Raw genomic sequence first — 20,962 nt, forward strand, 5'->3', positions numbered from 1 at the left:
TTCATTTCATGTTTGGTGTAACTCATGGTAAAAGAATGCAGGTAGTCGCATCGACATAGCGACACGGCGAGCTTTCAAAACGATTTTGAAATTGAAATTTTTAATCAAAATTTAATGAAAAAAATGAAAAATTATTGAAATTTGTAAAAATGGTTGAAAAATGCATATTATAACCACTTCCGATTTATGTCGTGTAAGTAAGCATATAAAAATTTACTTATTGTTGACAAATCATGTTAAAAGTTTTGACATATCAATGTTCCCAAGCGTTGATGCATCTACATGTATTCTTCTACCATGGTGAAACTGCATATGCATGCTTCGTGCATGGTACAATAACAACGGTAATCTCCAAAGACTGACTTAAAATAAAACGTATGTCGAGGACAATAGATAAAATACCAACGACGAGAAAGTTTCCTTAAGATGAAGGGTCTAAAATCTCTTATTCATAAGTTGAAGCCCAAGAAAAGATGAATAAAATACGTCTTCCTATGATATGGAACATATAACTGCTTTTGCTTCTCCAGGTACGGCGAATAAAATAGATTATCTATTAATTATGTAAAATATGCCACGCGTCATACGTACATATTTAAGATATTAAAATATTTTTCATTTCAGAAAATGAGAAGGCCGTTGGAAATATATTGCCATAATTAATTTTGCAAATGATGCAATAAAAAGGCAAGGTAGAACAACCAGCTGATTACAATTTTTTCTAAGTGTACCCGACTTCTACCAATTTTGTGTATGTATTTATTGTTTTGAAAAATGAAAACAAAATATTTTTTAAAAAACCAATCTATGGCTAAAAATGAATGATTTAACAGTTTGGATCATATTTTCGATAGAAAATCCAGGCATTTAATTCATTTTCCGCGCTATTTAACTCATGAAAAAAAAAATAAAACAACTTGTTGTATATAATTTTGAATGAGTCTGACAGGAAGCGGGCATAGGCTCAGGGCTGTAGTTTCGAGAAGCTGTTCTACCTCCTTATTGCACCATGGTACCAACTCTTAAATGTATTTTATTTCTTTTCGTGTACTTATTCTGCCCACAACGGATTATTGTTATCAATTTAATGTGAGTGGAAATATTTATTCGTGTAGGGCTTTACAGTTGAAAACGAAAATCGAGTTTTTCAAGTTTAATCGATAGTCATCATTGTGCGATAAATATTTGATTTTTGACATTTACTTAATTTACGAGCTCTTATTCTACCAATTTGAGTTCTCAATTAAATAAAACTGTATGTTTGGTCATTATGGGTGTTATAAAATCCTTTCTCATGCCATTATATACCTATTATCACAATGAATGTGTTGTGCAAAATTAAATTATCGATATCCAAACATGTCGACTTATGTATCCCTATGTCTGTGCTGGCTCTCTTTCTCTCTCTCGTAAATTGATTGATACATTTTGCGGAGGTGGTTGGTGATTGGTTGTTTTTGATTGCAAAATAATACTTTTTTTACGAAATAATAAACGAATTAAATGTATTAAAATTAAATAAAATACAAGATGAAAAACTAAAGGCCACTATCAAGGCAAACGCAACACATTGTATGGAATATAGAGAGTGTAAACATAATTTAATTCTATACGATTTAATGTTTTTCCCATTTTGCTCTCTTCATTACTACTGGTGGCTGCAAATAGATAGAAAAGAAAATATTGTATTTTATTTGTGAATGCCCCGCCGCATTGGAAGGAAATAAGAAAAACCACTGACTGGCTGGTAGGCTTGCATTCCTAGCTGGGTCCAAAGGATATTTGGAATAGAGGTATGTTATCAACTCCCTGAAAAAAATTGGTGGTATCAGCCCATTTCCATACGTCCGTCTGGCTGGCTGGCCGAATGTCTCTCCCTTTTTAATAGAAAAAAAAACAGTCGAGCCCATTTTTTTTTTTCATTTTTGATGGTATGAATGCGGCCAACGCAACTTTTTCACACAAAGTGTGTGTCTAGCGTAATTTTCGCTATTATTATTTATTATTATGATATATTTTTTCGATAAATCATTGTTTATTGCATTTAATTACAAAACAACCACATTGTAGCTAAATATATAAATAATAATAATAGGGGCATTTGTTTACATATCTATTTGTGCGAATGAATGAATGCTGCTGTTATTCACTTGAATTGGAAGACATCAAAACTTTGCCGCGATCTAATTCTGATTAGAGACGATTTTGGTGCTGGGTGCTGGGGTTGTCGTCATTATGAAACGTGTGGTTTGTCTAATTTTCTATACATATGTCCGAATCAAAACACATATGTCCACATCTGCACATATTCGTACATAGATTTTCACATGAGTTTTTGTTTTTTAACCAAATAATTGGCTCACGCAATTATTGATGAACTTTCTCAAAAACCAAGCATGATCAGACATATCATTTTACGTTTTAATTGCTAATGAATACATCACCTTTTTTTCGTTCCAGTGACTGTGGCGGCGAAAAGAAAATTTGTATAAAATAATATCAAGAGAAGGACAAGTTGAACACACACACAAATGTATCCATGATTTGATTTAATCCTCCTGGAAACAACATTGATCAATCAAACATTGTTTGTTTGTCTTAGGATATTGATCTGAGACAACGGAGCATAGCCAGAACAAAAACTTATAAAAGCATGTCTCAAAATTCTAACCAAAGTAAGTGTAGCTTCTTTAGATTTTGAAAAAAATAATAATTTCCCCTTCTCAAGGTAACCTAACATCCTTGAATGTCTACTGGCCGAATAATCTTCACCATGCGGTCAGCCTGGATGAACAAAAGGACACGGTCCAAGATATCATTGAAAAGACGGTGGCCATGGTACCCTATGCCAAGAAGCCCAATCCACGTTACTATGCATTGCGTCTGCAAAACATGGTCAGCAAAGAAACCCTGTGGATGAACAAAACAACGAAAATACAAAAACTTCTTGAACATATTTGGAATTCCACCTGTCCGAATACCGAGTGTCCCCAACAGAAATCACAACATATACCGCCAACTGTAAATGTTAACGATAAGCTTAGCGTTTGGAGGCCCGAGTTGCGTATCCGCTACTTGCCTCACAGTCTTCGGGAACTTTTCAATGAAGATAAAATCACATGTTATTTCTATTTTGATCAGGTATGGAAACTTTAAATTGAATTTTCGCATAGATGATTGAATGTCATTTTCCCTTCTTTAGGTTAAACAAGATTTTATTCAATCGAATTCGACGAGTATCGACTTTGATAGTGCAATACAGCTGTGTTGCCTCAGTATGCTGCACTATTTTCGTAATATGACCACAGCGATACCGGATAAAAAGACACAGCATGTGGAACACATAGACAAAGAAGTGGGATTTAATCAATTTCTACCAAAAACTGTGATATCTTCAACAAAGCCAAAGAATCTGAAAAAAGTGATACTCGCAACATATAAAAAATTATACCATTTAACCGATATCGAATACATAACGAAGTAAGCATAACTGGGGATAATAATTTCATTTGCTTTTCATAACTAATGAGTTATTCAATTGTCTTTTTTTATTAAAGGTATTTCGATATTTTGAAGAATTTCTACGAAACCGAATATGAAAAGTTTTCCGTAACGCTGAGTTCATCGTGGAACATATCTAGTTATCTTTATGTTGGCCCGAAAATAGGTAATATATTCAAGAAAAAAATATGATAATACAGACTTCTATCCAAAAAAAAAGGTCTTATATTTTCTCCATAAAAGTAAATAGACTTTTACCTGGGAGACCTAGAAGATTTACTGAAAGACCTCTAGAAGTTTGTATATTGTAGTCCTTAAGAATGTTTTCCTATATCAAGATGGCTTTAACCAAAAAAGTTCTAAGTTTTAATATTTTCTATATTTTCATAATTTATTAGAATTTTTACAATTTGTTCAAGACCTCTCAGAAATATTCTGTTTTTTTTTTTTTTTTTAAGTCGATATCCTCTGGAAGTCCTTATTTCATAGAGGATACATAGTAAAGATTTCCATGTATATTTATTTTTCTTTTATGATTTTCTTCCAGGCATTTCATATCAAACCCATCCCCAGACAAATATGACCCAAGTGGCCACATTTAAGGATATAAATCGTATTACCACTTTATTTCTACCCAAAGAAGATGCACATTCCAATCACGAGAAAAGTCTACTCAAATCATTGCCACCCAGCATCGATGATAATTTGGGCCAGGGGAAACCATGTCGATGTCGCGAAATGAAGACACAAGTTAAAATAACTACAACAAGCAAAGATGAAGATCTGGTGATAACATGTAATGGTTATAATGTAAGTAACAACATATACCTGGACACTCACACTACTAAAAATATATATTGGTCTTTTTTTTATTTATAGACTGCCACAAGTATTGCAAATCTCATTGAGGGTTATTGCCTTTTGATTAGCAATAATCAGGTTTGCACTCTATGGAATCCCATTGGTGGCAATGTGAAAAATGATACAACAAATAGCCTAAATAATGGCGGTGGTGGTGGCGGCGATCATGCAAACGAAACAAATTATAGCGAAAATTCTAAACCAAAATTAAGTGAAGATTATGCTGAACTGGGTTTGGCCGATGAAGAGGGGGATTATTCGACACCAGCTGGTAATTATAAAAAGTTTTCCTTTTTTTTGAATTTATAAAACTCTAATATATGCCACACGCAATTCCAGTAAGAAATTATGAATTGGATCGCTCGGAAATAACCCTAAACAATACCATTGGAGTGGGCCAGTTTGGTGATGTCTACATTGGCACATATCACACTAAAGTGAAATGTGGTAACGGCAAGGGTGATAAAAACGATATTGGTAATTCGGCAATTATACAGGTGGCCGTCAAGACATGTAAAACAAATGATGATCCCGAAAAAATGGAAAGATTCCTCGAAGAGGCCTGTAAGTGTACCCGCAAAAACCGTTTGAAAAAATGACTTTGCATTTCAAATTTCCATTCTTTTGTAGATGTCATGCAAAAATTCGATCATCCCCATATTATCCGTTTAATCGGCATATGCAGTGAATCTCCAGTATGGATTGTCATGGAATTAGCCGAATATGGTGAACTGCGAGCATATCTTAAATCGAATGCTGAAAAGTAAGTTGTATTATGAGTATGAATTTGAATTTGGTTTGTCATCTAATTTGTGTGTTTGTTTGTTTGTTTAATTTAAGATTACGAAGGGAGACATTGCTGCTGTATTGTTATCAGCTATCTACTGCCCTTAGCTATTTGGAATCTAAGAAATTCGTGCATCGAGATATAGCAGCACGCAATGTTTTAGTTAGTTCACCTACTTGCATAAAGGTTTGTGTCTCAACACCATCATAATCTTGGTATAATATTTGTTTAGATGATGATAATAACCGCCGAGTGAGGCCAAGACAAACGAAACCACTGCCAAGAGAAGATTGCGATTGCAACACTCTTCATTGTGAAGTCGTACCACAAATTTCGTTTTGCAATGTAAAACTACAATATAAAGCAATGGTCTTTCCTGGAATGGAGATTTTCTATCTTAGCATTTTTCTAAAAACTCATCTATATTGCAAAGATCGCTTTAAAGGAAAGACTTCTAAAGGAATTTCAGAAGACCTCTAAAAAAGAGTTCTACAGAAAAAAAAATTGGAAGATCTTCTAAAAATATGAAAACCAATAACATTCTTCTCACAGACAGAAACTTTTTGCAAGACCATCCAGAGAGGGTTTAACTGCCTTTTCTGAAAAGAAAATACACGGAATATATATCAACATATCGCAGAATACATTCTAGACTCAGAGTACATAACATAAGCCTTCTGGGTAAACATTTCTTTAAAAAATCTTCCACGCCCACTCAGAGAAGACCTTCAGAACGTTCTTTAGATACCGAAAATCAATTGAATCAGTTTATAAATAGAGAAGAGTAGGCCGTCCAAAGACCTTCTCAAATCTGAAAACCTTCACAAGGTCTTTTAGAGACAGAAAACCTTTCACATTATTCTGGGGAGTGGAGCTTCTAAAGGTTTTCTAAAAAGAGAAATATAATCATTAGTTTTGTCATTCCGTTTGTAACTCCTCGAAATATTCATGACAGACCCTACCCTGGATCAGCGTAAAATTCTAAGACGATTTAGCGATGTACGTCTGTCTGCCTGTTGTAATCACGCTATCTTTCGAATGAATTAAGATAGAAGACTAAAATTGGCCATATATGCATATTTTTCCAGTAGGCAGGTAAAGTTCGTAAATGGGTCATGTCGGTCCTCGTTTTCGTATAGTCCCCCTATAACGGTACCTCCCGATATTCGGTATTTTCATGATTTTAACGACATTATTTACCGGAATTGTTTCAAATTTGGTATTTGAAGCTCGTAATGGATACTGCAGCCTAAGGTAGAAAATTGTCTGTGCAGGCCCACGTCTTCGTATAGCCCCCATATAACAGTACCCCTCGATATTCGGTATTTTGATGATTTTAGCGAAAATATTCACCGGAATTGTTTCAAATTTGGCATTTGAAGTTCGTAATGGATACTACAGCCTATGACGGAAATTTGTCTGTGCAGGTCCACGTTTTCGTATAGCTCTTATATAACGATACCTCTCTATATTCGATATTTTGATGATTTTAGCGACATTATTCACCGGAATTGTTTCAAATTTGGTATCTGAACTTCGTAATGGATACTGCAGCCTAAGGCCGAAAATTGTTTGTGCAGGTCCACGTCTTCGTATAGCCCTCATATAACGGTACCTCTCGATATTCGGTATTTTAATGATTTTTGCGACATTATTCACCGGAATTGTTTCAAATTTCGTATTTGAAGTTCCTAATGGATACTGCAGCCTAAGGCAGAAAATTGTATGTGCAGGTCTACGTCTTCGTATAGCCCCCATATAACGGTACCTCTTTATATTCGATATTTTGATGCTTTTAACGACATTATTCATCGGAATTGTTTCAAATTTGGTATCTGAACTTCGTAATGGATACTGCAGCCTAAGGCAGAAAATTGTTTGTGCAGGTCCACGTCTTCGCATAGCCCTCATATAACGATACCTCTCTATATTCGGTATTTTGATGATTTTTGCGACATTATTCCTCGGAATTTTTTCAAATTTGGTATCTGAACTTCGTAATGGATACTGCAACCTAAGGCAGAAAATTGTCTGTGCAGGTCCACGTCTTCGTATAGCCTTCATATAACGATACCTCCCGATATTCGGTATTTTCATGATTTTAGCGACATTATTTACAGGGCCACGTTTTCGTATAGCTTCCATATAACGGCACCTCCCGATATTCGATATTTTCATGATTTTCGCGGCTTTACTCACCGGAATTGTTACAAACTTCGTATTTAAAGTTCGTAATGGGTACTACAGCCTATGAATTTCGTATGCAGGTTCATGTCTTCGTATAGTCCCCATATAACGGTTTTCATTTAAGTATTAGTATTCGGAATTTTCTTTTTCAATTTTTCAAGTTCCTTCCAAATGGTGGAGGGTATTAAAATTTCCATCTCAAGATATTTTCCCCCTATGTAGTACATACGTAAGCTAATAGTTTTGTTCTTATTCTAGTTGGCTGATTTCGGTTTATCCCGCTGGGTATCGGAACAATCGTATTATCATTCCAGTACTTGTATGCTGCCTATTAAGTGGATGGCTCCTGAATCGATTAACTTTCGTAGATTCACCATTGCCAGTGATGTTTGGATGTTTGGTAAATAATGTTTAAAATGTTTACTTTTTTTAGTTTGTTTAATTCCTAATTTTCCATGTCATGTTTAGGCGTCTGTGCCTGGGAGATTTTGATGTTGGGTGTTAAACCATTCCAGGGTATTAAGAATAGTGACATTATTGCCAAATTGGAAAATGGCGAACGTTTACCATTCCCCAACAATTGTCCACCCAGATTGTATTCCCTACTGTCACAATGTTGGACCTATGAGCCCTCGAAACGGCCCAATTTCAAAAGAATCAAGGAGACACTTTAGTAAGTTTTTTTTTTCTTTTAAAATTTATGGGGAAAATGTTACAAATTACACATTTTCTTTTTAGTGAAATTCTCATTGAAGAACGAGCTGCTGGTTTTGATTCCATGAATAAAGAAAATTCTGGTTTCTTTTCCATGGTCAATAGTAACAGTGATTTGGATATGCCACCCTCGAAACCATCAAAGACACCACAATTAGTTGGTGGTAAGAATTGTTGTTGTGGTTTGTTTTGGTATTTTTAAAAATTTGTAATTTTTCCTTTGCAGACAACTCGAAATTTTCTTCCAACGCTGGGGATAAAAATTCTAGTGCCCTTAGCCCCCAGACGTATATTATAGCACAAAATCCCGAAATATTGGCACGTCTTATGAAGGAAAATGAAAATCGTGGCATTAATCCTGCAGCCTATACAACACCTGCCTCGGTATTTAATACATTAGCTGTAGATGTAGACACTAGCAAGACCACCAATAATGATATAGCTTTAAAGACAAGTAAACTTCCGGTTTCGGAATTTCTAAAATTAGACAATACAATAACCAGGGAAGAGAAGGCAACAGTTTTGCATAGGCTACAACAAGATAAGCAACAACAACAACAACAACAACAAATGATGCAACAAAAAGCGAATAATGAGGCAACAATTCAAGCTCAAACTCAAGCGCAACAACAACAACAGACGATTAAGACAACCCAGCAACAGCAAAGTAAAATGTTTACCACAGACTGTCAGCCACAACAGCAACAGCAAATGCCCTATCCTCATCATGCTTGTGGTGGTGGCGGTGGCTCCATAAGGCAACCATTTGTCACACATGTCCATGATGGTGGGGGACACTTGTCGGGTTTTACCACAATGGTGCCCCAGTTTGTTATGGTACCAGAGGGCATGTTTCACATGCCCCACTCAACCATAACCGCGACCAAATCAGCCTCATTGGGTCAAGAAGAACGCACCCAAATGATTTATGATTTCGGTCGTAATCCACCCATAAATCGTCACATTCCTCACACCACTCACTGTGGTAGTTTGGAACGCAATGTTATGCCACCACATTTTCAAAATAACAATTGCACGCGATCGATTGGTGGTTCATTGGAACGCAATAAATCCCTAATAAGTCCCCTTAATGCTGCTGGACCACGCAAGTGTGTACCACGTAGTGCTAGTCTAGAGCGTTCCGCTCACAATAGTCGAGATTTTCCCAAATCATATTCGCGTTCAGGTAGTTTAGAAGCGTACTCTTCATTTTTGGCCTTTAAAAATCACATGAAAAACTCGCCCGAGTACAAGGCATTTGAGGAGGAAATCTATGATGTTTGTCCAGCAAATAAGTTGCAGGCACCAAACAGTGGTGGTGGCATGCTGCCAGGGCAATTGTATACGCCCATGGCACCGGGTAATGGTTTTATCTATGGTGGCTATGATCCACAGAGAATAAATCAACAGCAACAACAACAAATGGCTCAGAGTATCAGTGCCACGGGTATAACACAGCAGCAGCAGCAGCAACAACAACCAGCCTCCATAATGATGGCGGCCGGTCAGATACAGCAGCCACCATTAAGTATGGAAATGATGCCCCAACCAACCATGGATTCAGAGGTTAAAAACAGCAATTCAATGCTACAACTGACGGAGGTTTGAAAATAATTCTTTCCCAACCCCCCAATTTTTAGATGGATGTTCTTTGGTTTTTGACATTTCAGTTTCGTTGATGCTTGAACTGTTGTTGTGTTTTTTTTTTTACTTTTTAATTCATTTTGTTTTATATTTTTTTTAGAGACGTATATTTGTTGTTAAATATTAGGAATTTTTCTTTTTTTTTCTTTTATAGAATTTTGGTTGATTTTTTTTAGATAATTTTATATTTTTGTTTCTTTTTTGCTGGTCCGTAAACACACGGGGAAGAGTTGACGGAAAAGGAAATGAAGTATTTTGGGGAAAGAAGGGAGTTGAGTTATTTTTCCTATCCTCTCGCTCGCCCTTTTCTCAAAAAGCAGTTATCTTTCCGACAAACTTTACCCATGTGGAGTGGGACTTGATGCAATGGAGATCAATTTTTTTAGATTTGTAATTTTTATTTTTTTTTTTTTGTAGTCCTCGAAATGTTAAAGAAATGAATACAAATATTTTCATTGGCCAAACATTTTCTTTTGGATCTAAGAAAATTTAAATGCCAATGAAATGCTTGAGCTTTTCGAAAGTTAAAAGAAAATCTAACATTACCTTTTGAACTCTTTGTTTGCTTTCCAAAACAGAAACCCCGTAAAACCTCCCTTAGCCGTGATGTGGAAACGCCAAGCCACCACCCACACAACATCCAACAGACACATGCTGCCCCATCATCATCGCTGTGTTCATCGTTGAATGACAACATCAACAATAGTTCTTCCAGTCTAAGTGAAAGCAGTTGTTATCCACCACCACCACCATCATCGACGAAAGCCAATAATCATCTGTCACATCGTCTAAGCACGATGGCAATGAACGATCGACAATTATTGTCCGCTACCGAACAACAACATCAAAAGAATAGTCTTAGGCCTAGCCTAAATCGTAACAAGGATGCTGTCTACATAGCCACCACAAATGTGGTGAAGGCAATTATAACTCTGTCACAGGAGGTGGGCGAACACAAGAGTAATAATTTCCTGGAATTGGTTAAGAACATTGGTTTTGAATTGCGTAAATTGTTGCAATCGGTGGATCATTTGTCACCTTTAATACCAGGCGAAGCCTCAAAGTAAGTTCAATGTTATTCCAAATGGAGTTTTTTACGGATTCCATAGGATTTCTTCTCATAAAGGATCTCAATAAAGCTTAGAATTATGTTCTGTAGAAAGTTCTTTGTTCTATATGATAACTTATTATTCCCTGTTTTTTGTTACAGAGAAGTGGAAATGGCCCACAAAGTATTGCCCAAGGATATGCATGAACTGGTGGCAGCCATGAAATTGGCACAACAGTACAGTGATACTACATTAGATGTAGAATATAAAAAGTAAGTAGATTCAAATTAAAAAAAAAAAAAAAAACAATATTCCATTTTATTGGAAATCCAAGATAACCTCAAAAAAAGGAGAAAAAAACTGAAATTAAAAAAAAAAAACAAGAATATAATTAAATAATATTTACGCAAAATTGTATACGAATATAATTCTATTTTGGTTGCTATTCATTGAAGATTTTAAAGGGCGTGAATTTCTTTCAAAATTAAAATTGTATGTTTTTAATGCAACATAACCTCAAAAATAAAACTTTCATAAATCTTTCACTAAATGAACAATTTTTATGGGTTTTACGATTAAATACTATTAATTTGAGACTTTATTATAAATCAAATTGATAGAAACAATATTCTATTTTATTGGAAATCAAATATAACCTCAAAAAAAGGAAGAAAAACTTGATATCAAAAAATATTAATATAATTAAATAATATTAACACAAAATTGTATGTGATTATAACTTTATTTTTGTTGCCATTCATTGAACATTTTAACTTGCTTCAAAATAGAAAAAAAATATTTTTTTTAATGCAACATAACCCTAAAGGAAGAAAAAAGTTTAAATCAAGAAATATTAATATAACTGAATAATATTAACACAAAATTATATATGATTATAACATTATTTTTGTTGTCATTCATTGAACATTTTAACTTGCTTCAAAATATAAAAAAAAATATATATATATTTTTTAATGCAACATAACCCTAAAAAATAAAAGCATAAAACTTTCCCTAAATGAACAATATTTTATGGGTTTTACGACGAAATGTTATTAATTTGAAAATGTTAAGCAATATGCATACAATGCTTTTTGGTTTTTTAAAAAAATATATTAATCTTAGCATAACCTCAAAAAAGAAAATTGTAAATTTTTGGTTTTAGCAGCAGGTTTTATGCTGCTCCATTTTGCTACGTTTCAAAATGAAATTTTATTTTGATCAAAACAAGCAACACCGAAAACATTGCTTGATAATCATAAACTCAAATTTTTTAATTCCTAAAATCAAAAAAATTGTCTCTAAATAAAATAGTTTTATTGACTTCATGATTATATGCTCCTAATTTGAGAATTTAATGCAAATATGCATTCAATTCTTTTGGAAATTAAAAAATATTAACCTTAACATAACCTCAAAAAAGAAAATTGTAATTTTTTTGTATTTTTTTTTTTTGCAAAAAAAAAATAAAATTCCATTTTGAAGCATTAAAAAACTTGATCAAAACAGGCAACAACAAAAACATTGTTTGATAAACATAACCTCAAAAATTTAAATGCATAAAATCACAAATTTTTCTCTAAATTAATAATTTTTACGGGCTTCATGATATAAATGCTCTTAATTTGAGAATTTAATGCAAATATGCATTCACAATACTTTGAACATTAAAAAAAATATAGTAACCTTAACATAACCTCAAAAAGGAAAATTGTAAATTATTGGTTTTAGTAACAGGTTTTATGCAACAAATTAATAACATTCCATTTTGCTAACGTTTCAAAATAAAATTTTATTTTGATCAAAACAGGCAACACCAAAATATTTTTTGATAAACATAACCTCAAAATTTTTAATTCCTAAAAAACAAAAAATTGTCTCTAAATAAACAATTTTCATGATTCAATGCTCTTAATTTGAGAATTTAATGCAAATATGCATTCACAATACTTTGGAAATTAAAAAAAAATATTAACCTTAACATAACCTCAAAAAGGAAAATTTTAATTTTCGGTATAATGAGCAGGTTCTGTGCAATAAAGTTGAGTGTGAAATTTTCCCATTTGGAAACATTAAAAAAAAATCATGATCAAAACGGGCAGCAACAAGAAAAACCTCAAAAAAAGTAAAATCATAATTTTTTGCGGGAAATTTCTTCTAAGTTTGTCTAATATCTATTCTTTTTTAGACATAAATATGAATAATAAAATCCAAAATTTCTTTGTTCTTCCTTTTTCTTAATTTACAGAGGCATGTTATCGGCCGCCCATGTGCTGGCCATGGATGCCAAAAATCTATTGGATGTTGTTGATAATATACGACAGCGTTACGAATCACTTTTCGTTGAATATTTCGAACAAAATGTAAGTCTCATTTGGTAAAAATTAATTGAAAACGAAAAAAATGTAATAATAAAAAATTTCGCACAGGAACCACCACCATTATCTGCGGTGTCTAGCAGTAGTAGTGGTGGTGGTAGAAGTAGCATTAATCAAATGACAGCAACGGCGGCAAGTGGCAATATCAACACCAATACATCGTCATCATCATCCAACATGGTTGGTGGGGAAATATTAAATGAAGATGGTTATCAAATAATGCAAAATCATATAATGGAACCATTGTACTCGAATAGTACTGTAAGTACAATTGGAAGAAACAAGAAACCATTAAAAATTAATAATGCTTATCTTCATTAGAGCAAATAAAAAGAATATTATTAAAAATTTTCAAGTTAAAAAACGTTTTTTTTTTAATTCAAAAAATTATAAATTCCTTTTTGGATCCCTTCCTTCTTCTTCTTCTTTCCAGGATGCTCACAATACTGTAGTTAATCAAAATCTAGTCCATAATGCTGATGATATTCTTATAACAAGGAGAAACTCCACTTTCAATGTCGACCTTGGAATGTCGTCAATATCATCAAATTTTCTAAACGAACACCAATTGCAACAACAACAACAACATCAAAATCCTTTAAAAATTATTGAAGATACTAACACCCACTAAAACCTAACATAAATAACTTAGTTGTAAGATTTCTCTTGTAACCCTAGAGATTTTGTATGTGTGCGTGTTTAGACAAGCAATTTCCATAACTTTCCCTTCCCACCACTCCCCCACTTATTCCCTACTTATCCCCAATTGGAGCTGCCCTAATTATATATATTAAAGAGCAGCATTAAAAATATAGAATATCTTCCCAAATTCTATGTCTATCCGAAATTTCTCATAAAATAATGAATAGAATTTTTAACATATTTATTGAAGTATGCACTAAACAAAAAAACAAAACAAAAATACATTAAAAAAACTAATGGAAAATTCAATATCGAAATGCGTTTCTTTTTTTATGCTTAAAACTAAAGTAAAATACTCATTCAGGCACATTATTAATAAAATAAATAAAAAATATAAAAAATGAAAACATAATAAAATATAAACTAAAAACTGCTAAATTCATATAAAATTAGCTCAATTGTTGCTGCTGTGTAGCCAATTGTTACGATAAGCAAACATATTTAATATAAATAAACCAGTATTTTGATCCAAGGCAAAGACGTTTCTTCTTTGACTCAAGGCCATGGATAGGGCGGCATTGTTGACGTTGTTTCTAGAAAAGAAAAAAATATAAAAAAATTAATAATAGATAATGATAATCCTATGGGAAGTACGATATACGACTTCACTTCGAATGGTAATTGTTTCACTATTACCATTCGAAAAAAAACAGCAAAGAAAGTCTTAAAGTCGGACGGGGCCGACTTTATGATACCCTACACCACTTTGCTAACTTAGTAGAGCTGATTATAATTATAATTTAAAGTTCAAAGGACTAAATATGCCGAGGCATTTGTATCTTTTAAATTTGGACTTGTATTGCCCATTTGTGGCACAATTAATTTGAAATCGGATAAAAATATATATGGGAGCTATATCCAAATCTAAACCGATCTCGATAAAATTTGGCAAAGATATTTCTGAGCTGTATTTGATAAATTTCCCTGAATATCGTTGTTACGGAGTGCATATTACAGCTGTGGGTAACAAATATGACAAATCGGATGAACAGTATATATGGGAGCTATAGCTATATTTAAACCTTTAACATTCTAGCTTCTAGACTCAACTCGGTCGTAAGTGCCAAATTTCATCCAATTTGGGCAAATATTAGACGTTTGGTGCACAATCAAAAGTAAATCGGACGATGTTATATATGGGAGCTATATCCAAATCTGAACCGATCTCGATAAAATTTAGCAAATGTATTTCGGATTTGTATTTGATATATTTCCCCAAATATTGTTGTTACAGAGTGCATATTACGGCTGCGGAGGACAAAAATAACAAATCGGATGAACAATATATATGGGAGCTATAGCTATATCTGAACCGATTTCTATTAAATCTGGCATACTTATTTTCAGGTTCAATCTGATCGTACGTGCAAAATTCCATACTATTCGGACTGATATTGCACGTTTGGTGCACAATAAAAGGCAAATCGGACGAAGATATATATGGGAGCTATATCTCAATTTTGACCGATTATCTCCAATTTCAATAGGGTTCGTCCTTGGGCCAAACAAATGATTTGTGCAAAATATCATCTGGATAGGGCAATAAATGCGAACTGTACTTTGTTTACAAAAATACATGGACAGATGGACGGACGGACATGCATAAATCGACTCAGAATGTGATTTTATACAAATCATCAAAAGGAACTATGGGTCTATCTCGTTTCCTTTTGCCTGTTACAAACAAATGCACAAAGACATAATACTCTGACCACCTTGTGGTGTAGGGTATAAAAATACTTACAAAACACAATGCAGGTTTATATTGAATTTAAAACAGGGATACAGCTCCAAATAGCCTTTATTCCAATCGACCATGTATACGCTTCTCAGCAGATCTGGGTGGCGTGTATAAAATATAATAAAAGTTAAACGATTGCAGTCCGTTTTAGCATCCAACAAATTGTTGAGCAAGTGAAACCATTCACTGTGGCGCAACGAAGATGTATTCATAATCATATCGACACCAACAACATCATTCAAATCCTTTCGGTAAACCATAAAATATTGTTTGCTACGCTGCGGGACCGGTACATTATTCGGTGTTGGCAAATTCTTCGATACTGCCGACGTTTGAAATTGCGACCTATATAGGCATGGTGCCATTAACATGCCGCCATTAAGTGTCATCATAAGTTTATTGGGAACAGCTTTTGGCCTGAGTCCAATACGTTCTGGTTGTGGAAAACCATTGGCCAGATCTTCCTGCACAAGGATTTTCTCAATACAATCAATTAGTATGCTGTTCTGAGAAGTGCTGGTGGTGCTGTTGGTGACATTGGGACGTTTGAATTTTTCCAAAAGACCACAATGTTGCAGATAATTGACATAAATGTTGTAAAAATGTTGTCGTGTCTTGAGCAGAAGGGCAGCTTCGTTGTAGGCCAATTTAAAGCAGATCCACTCATCAATGTGTAATAAACATTCCGACGATTCTGTGGCATTGGATGGAGTGGTAATTTTACTGCTGGAGGATGATAGCTTTGTGGGGCCTGGACAAATAAACATTAATTATCAAAAATTAACAAACCCCTAACTGAATTGAATTTACCTGCAAATAAAGCCACACTCAGGCCACCTGCCACTGTATTGCAATTGATACTATTCCAATTCCAGCTTTTTGTGGCCTGGCCATAGATTATCCAAGGCGATTTGAAATGCATATCTCTCATGGAATCCAAACTTAAGTCGCGTAATACCGAATCCGGATGTAAAACCAATTCATGTTTATTGGGTGATTTCAAACGATTACACTGGCTATCCAAGGCACACACACTGGGATACAGGCCGCCCACCAAGGCTGCCTTAATGATGGGCCAACAATTGGACTTGAGATTAATGTAATGCATACTCAAGTTACCCTTGTTGTGAATTAGTTGCGATGAACGTAAGGCACCCACAAGCTGTGTCCTAACATTGCACACATATTCCAGCAGACCATTCAGGGTGAAATTATAACCGCTTGGTATGCTATCCATGCTATCGTCACGCAAATCATTCTGCCACTCTTGATACAGACGCAAAAACACCAAATGATCTGAAAGATGACCTTCGGCAAAATGTTTACGTTCATTTTTTAGCTTTTGCCTGACGATATCCCTATGCGGCTCAAGTAAATCATCTGAGTAGTGGGCAGTTTCAAATGGATCCAAGGTAGTCATAAAACTCACAATCGTCAAAATGGGATCTAGACATTGTAACAGAATGGCAAATACCAATAATTTACCCAAGTGACATTCGACGGGCACATCAATGAGACGACAACCAAGCCATGTAATGTCTTCCAGATCTGTGAAAACACTTATTTTCTTTAGATGTTCCACAGCTTGATAGACCTTTGTGAATGGCGGTTGTACAATGGTCTCTTGTAGATATTCCGACACCATGGTGTGTTGAGATAGCAATTTTACAGCCAGGCAAACACGATCCAGGGGTTTGCTTAATAAATCGGGTGTCTGAACTTCGGGCAATTGTTTGTATTGTTCCAGGGGCAGCAGATGAAAACAGGCACCACCTGAAAAGTTTTGAAAATGTGAAATTAAAAGAAAAAGAGGAGATATTAGCGATTTTGACAAAAGATCAAAGAAAATTAATAAAAAAATGAAAAAAGTGACCCCTGACAATAATAATTTGGGTGTCCCAGAACCTGCAAATTCATAAAGCAGACACATTTTTAGATTCTTGCCGAAACAGAGCAAATCTTTGGCCAATGGCCAATAATATTTGACAAGGATTGGCAAATGATAATGGCAGTGATCTTTGACAAAAGACCAATCATTTTATTCAAATAACCAAATATCGGAAAATTTTTGGAGGATCATAGCCGTGATTTCTTTGATCTTTGAAAATTTACAAAGAATTTCAATGGCCTTTGAGAAAACTTTAATGACATTTTAAAACATTAATAATTATTAAAAAAGCTGTAAGTCCATTTGGAACGAATTTGGCAATTTTCAAAAAAAAAAATCCGTTAAAAATTCTTTTAAAATCTTAAAATTACCGAATGTAGCCGTTATATTAGGGTCTATATGACGATGTGGACCCGCATTACCAAAATACCGAATATAGGGAGTTACCGTTATATGGGGGCTATACGAAGACGTGGACCTGCAGAGACAATTTTCTGTCTTAGGCTGCAGTATTCATTACGAACTTTAAATGCCAAAATTTGAAAGAATTCCGAAGAATATTGTCTCTAAAATCATCAAAATATCGAATACCGGGATGTACCGTTGTATGGGGGCTATACGAAGACATGGACCTGCACAGACAATTTTCCGTCATAGGATGTAGTATTCATTACGAGCTTCAAACACCAAATTTGAAACAATTCGGATGAATAATGCAGCTAAAATCATCAAAATACCCAAAATCAGGAGGAATCGTTATATGGGGGCTATACGAAGACGTGAACCTGCACAGACAATTTTCTGCCTTAGGCTGCAGTATCCATTATGACCTTCAAATACCAAATTTGAAACAATTCCCGTGAATAATGTCGCTAAAATCATCAAAATACCGAATATCGGGAGGTATCGTTATATGGTGGCTATACGAAGTCGTGACCCTGAACAGAAAAATTTCCGTCTTAGGCTGTAGCATGCATTACGAGCTTCAAACACCAAATTTGAAACAATTCCGGTGAATATTTTCGCTAAAATCAATAAAATACCGAACAAAATATCTCCATACAATGGTGGGAGGTATAAAAATGCAATGTCTTTTTTTTTTGGAAATCCATGTCTTATATCCACGATCTTAAAGAAAGGAAATTTTATGTTTATTCTCACCACCATTTTGTGTCACCAATAAACGACGATTTTCCAAATTCTGTTTCGATGACCACTCATAGACATGTTTCTTGCACTGAGTCTCACTATCGAAGACCGTACGATATTGCCTTGCCACATCAATGACATACTGGAGGTCATCAAAACACATCAAAGTTTCAGCAATATCAGTGCTCAGTATTATTTTGATCACTTTCGGATCGCTGGCAATCATGGCATCCAAATGTGCCTTTTCTGTGTGATTGTGCAGCATAAATATGGAAATTTGTTGGGGAAGACTACCCAATAGCTTCTCCTTTAATATAGTATAGTTCAGTTGTATTAGGTGTTGATAAGATGGCAGAATGACAATAATGTTACCTGCAACAAAAAAAGAAAACATTTACATCAATTTGAGTGAAGTTTATGTTTAAAATCTTACCCCTTATCCAAACATCATTTTTTGTTGCCAACATATTTATTAAATCCAAAATAAGTAAATTATCAACATGAGTTTCCTTGATTTGTGGCGACTTTTCAAAATAGGCCACTTTTAGCAGCTCTACACATTCCAAATTACTCATAGAGATGGCCACCTTTAAAGCATCCACATCTAGCTTATCGGTAATAAAGGGATCAGCACCCAAATGTAGCAGGATCTTGACATGCTCTACTTTGCCCAGCATGGCGGCAATATTGAGTACCGTTCTACCCGTAACACTATGACGATGATTTATGTTGGCCTGTTCTCCTTGCACCATATAGAGGAAAAATTCAAAACATTGATCGTGGGCAGTGCGTTCATAGGTCTCCAAACATTTATCCAATTGAATTAGATTTGTTTGCATATCATTATTATTGTGGCTGTGGCCGGTTGCCAACGTAATGGGCAGTGTTTTAAATGCTTTACGAATCCCAACTGATGGTGCACTTTCCGACAGAATCTTACGTATATCTTCATAATAAAATACTTGATTTTTGATCATATCATTATTCATTTCCAAACTTATTTCTTCTCCCTCACCGAAATACTGTAGAAATTCATAATTTCGACTGTAGTTGGAGAGTAAAATCACCTTTAGATATGGATGATATTTTAGGGCCACTTTCAATTCACGCAACAACAAATCGGAAAAGGCCTCATGGAGATGAGCATCAACCACAACCAAATGGGATATATGACGAAAGCTGTCCATTATGGACTGGCCCATGAGGACACGTAACAAAAAACTCGAAGTAGTATAGACCAGATTGGATGAGTCACTTATTCGACTCTGAAGTTGTACCTGATAGGCCACAGTTTCACCGACTTTTTCATGAAAATGTCCGGCCAGCAGCTCACTATTGTGTATGGCCACCAATTGTTCGCGTTCTACACAAATTATTTTACAATGCCGTTTCTCTTGGCTACACTGCTCAATGATGTACATGGGTATGGCAGTGGACTTGCCAAATGTGGCGCCACCATTTACCACCACAACTCGACTACGCGATAAGGCCTCTAAAATCATTTGCTTATACCGCTGCATGGGACTTTTGCGTTGAAAGCTTTGCTGGCCCATCTCATTACAACGGGCAATGGACTGTTTCAATGGACCCAACGAAAAACGATGTGGTGGCACGGTGGGTGGTACATTGCCGGGACTAAAAAAATCACTCGACATTTCAAACTCCTGCTGACTACCACAAAAATCTGAGCCACAATGGAACCTATACATATCCTTCAATGATTCCGTGGTCAACTTTAAGTCCACAATTTCCGCTGTATTGTGTGAACATTTATCCTTAAAAACAACAACCGATTCCTGGCCATTGTTATCAATGTGTGGTCGCATGCGCAGACGCAAATCCTTGACAATTTTTGCAAAGAATTGCGGATCAATTTCAAACAAATGACCCATGTACTTCATACAGCATCTTTTTTCGCGGCTAAAGCTGTTCAGTTGTTCCGAGACATAAAAATGCAAAATTTCATTTGTCGACGACGACATGGTGGTCGATAATGTTGGAATATAATAAAAAAAGTAAATTTTCTTGCAAAATAATATAAAATAAATACACAATGGGAAAAAGTACTACGACACGAACAAACGACAATTTCAAAGAAAGATTTTGCAGAATGAGCCGTTATTTATGCTGCAAAGTAGAGATGTCTAAGTCGACTTTTGACTAATCGAAAGAAAGTCGATTTATAGAGAGATCGATTGTTGGATGCTTTTGATCTTTTCTTATTTATTTCTGGACATTCATTTATATGAATTGCAGAAAACAGGAAGAATAAAATGGAAAAATAACTGGCATGAAGAAATTTAAAGTGTATAGAACGAATGTTTGTCCGTTTTGTAAAGTAGGGATGTGAAGATCGATTTT

General features: G+C 34.8%; 2 protein-coding genes across 4 annotated transcripts; one reads left to right on the plus strand and one right to left on the minus strand.

The window, feature by feature from the left end:
- Nucleotides 1-1,415: 1,415 nt before the first annotated feature.
- Nucleotides 1,416-14,072, plus strand: LOC101887255 (focal adhesion kinase 1). Of its 3 annotated transcripts, none has more exons than XM_020039395.2 (20): nt 1,416-1,572; nt 1,669-1,793; nt 2,461-2,675; nt 2,729-3,141; nt 3,203-3,480; nt 3,558-3,667; nt 4,049-4,311; nt 4,381-4,633; nt 4,702-4,926; nt 4,993-5,125; nt 5,203-5,335; nt 7,595-7,736; nt 7,805-8,009; nt 8,075-8,214; nt 8,277-8,434; nt 10,273-10,757; nt 10,905-11,015; nt 12,992-13,106; nt 13,173-13,382; nt 13,555-14,072. In XM_020039395.2, exons 3-20 carry the CDS (start codon nt 2,654-2,656, stop codon nt 13,750-13,752), a joined length of 3,594 nt encoding a protein of 1,197 aa, XP_019894954.2. In that variant the 5' UTR covers nt 1,416-1,572; nt 1,669-1,793; nt 2,461-2,653; the 3' UTR covers nt 13,753-14,072. The 3 variants fall into 3 exon arrangements, with proteins under 3 accessions (XP_019894954.2, XP_019894953.2, XP_058982123.1); XM_059126140.1 differs by having other exon boundaries at nt 1,423-1,572; nt 1,673-1,793; XM_020039394.2 differs by having other exon boundaries at nt 1,421-1,793.
- A 132-nt stretch (nt 14,073-14,204) lies between these two features.
- LOC101901721 (benign gonial cell neoplasm protein) lies at nt 14,205-20,731 on the minus strand. The gene is made up of 5 exons (XM_059126139.1): nt 19,035-20,731; nt 18,614-18,973; nt 16,375-17,337; nt 15,568-16,315; nt 14,205-14,356 (listed from the first exon to the last, which is right to left on the minus strand). Exons 1-5 carry the CDS (start codon nt 20,581-20,583, stop codon nt 14,218-14,220), a joined length of 3,759 nt encoding a protein of 1,252 aa, XP_058982122.1. The 5' UTR covers nt 20,584-20,731; the 3' UTR covers nt 14,205-14,217.
- Nucleotides 20,732-20,962: the final 231 nt, after the last annotated feature.

The sequence above is a fragment of the Musca domestica genome, unplaced genomic scaffold (genome assembly GCF_030504385.1).
Source record: "Musca domestica strain aabys unplaced genomic scaffold, Musca_domestica.polishedcontigs.V.1.1 37, whole genome shotgun sequence".
NCBI lineage: Eukaryota > Metazoa > Arthropoda > Insecta > Diptera > Muscidae > Musca > Musca domestica.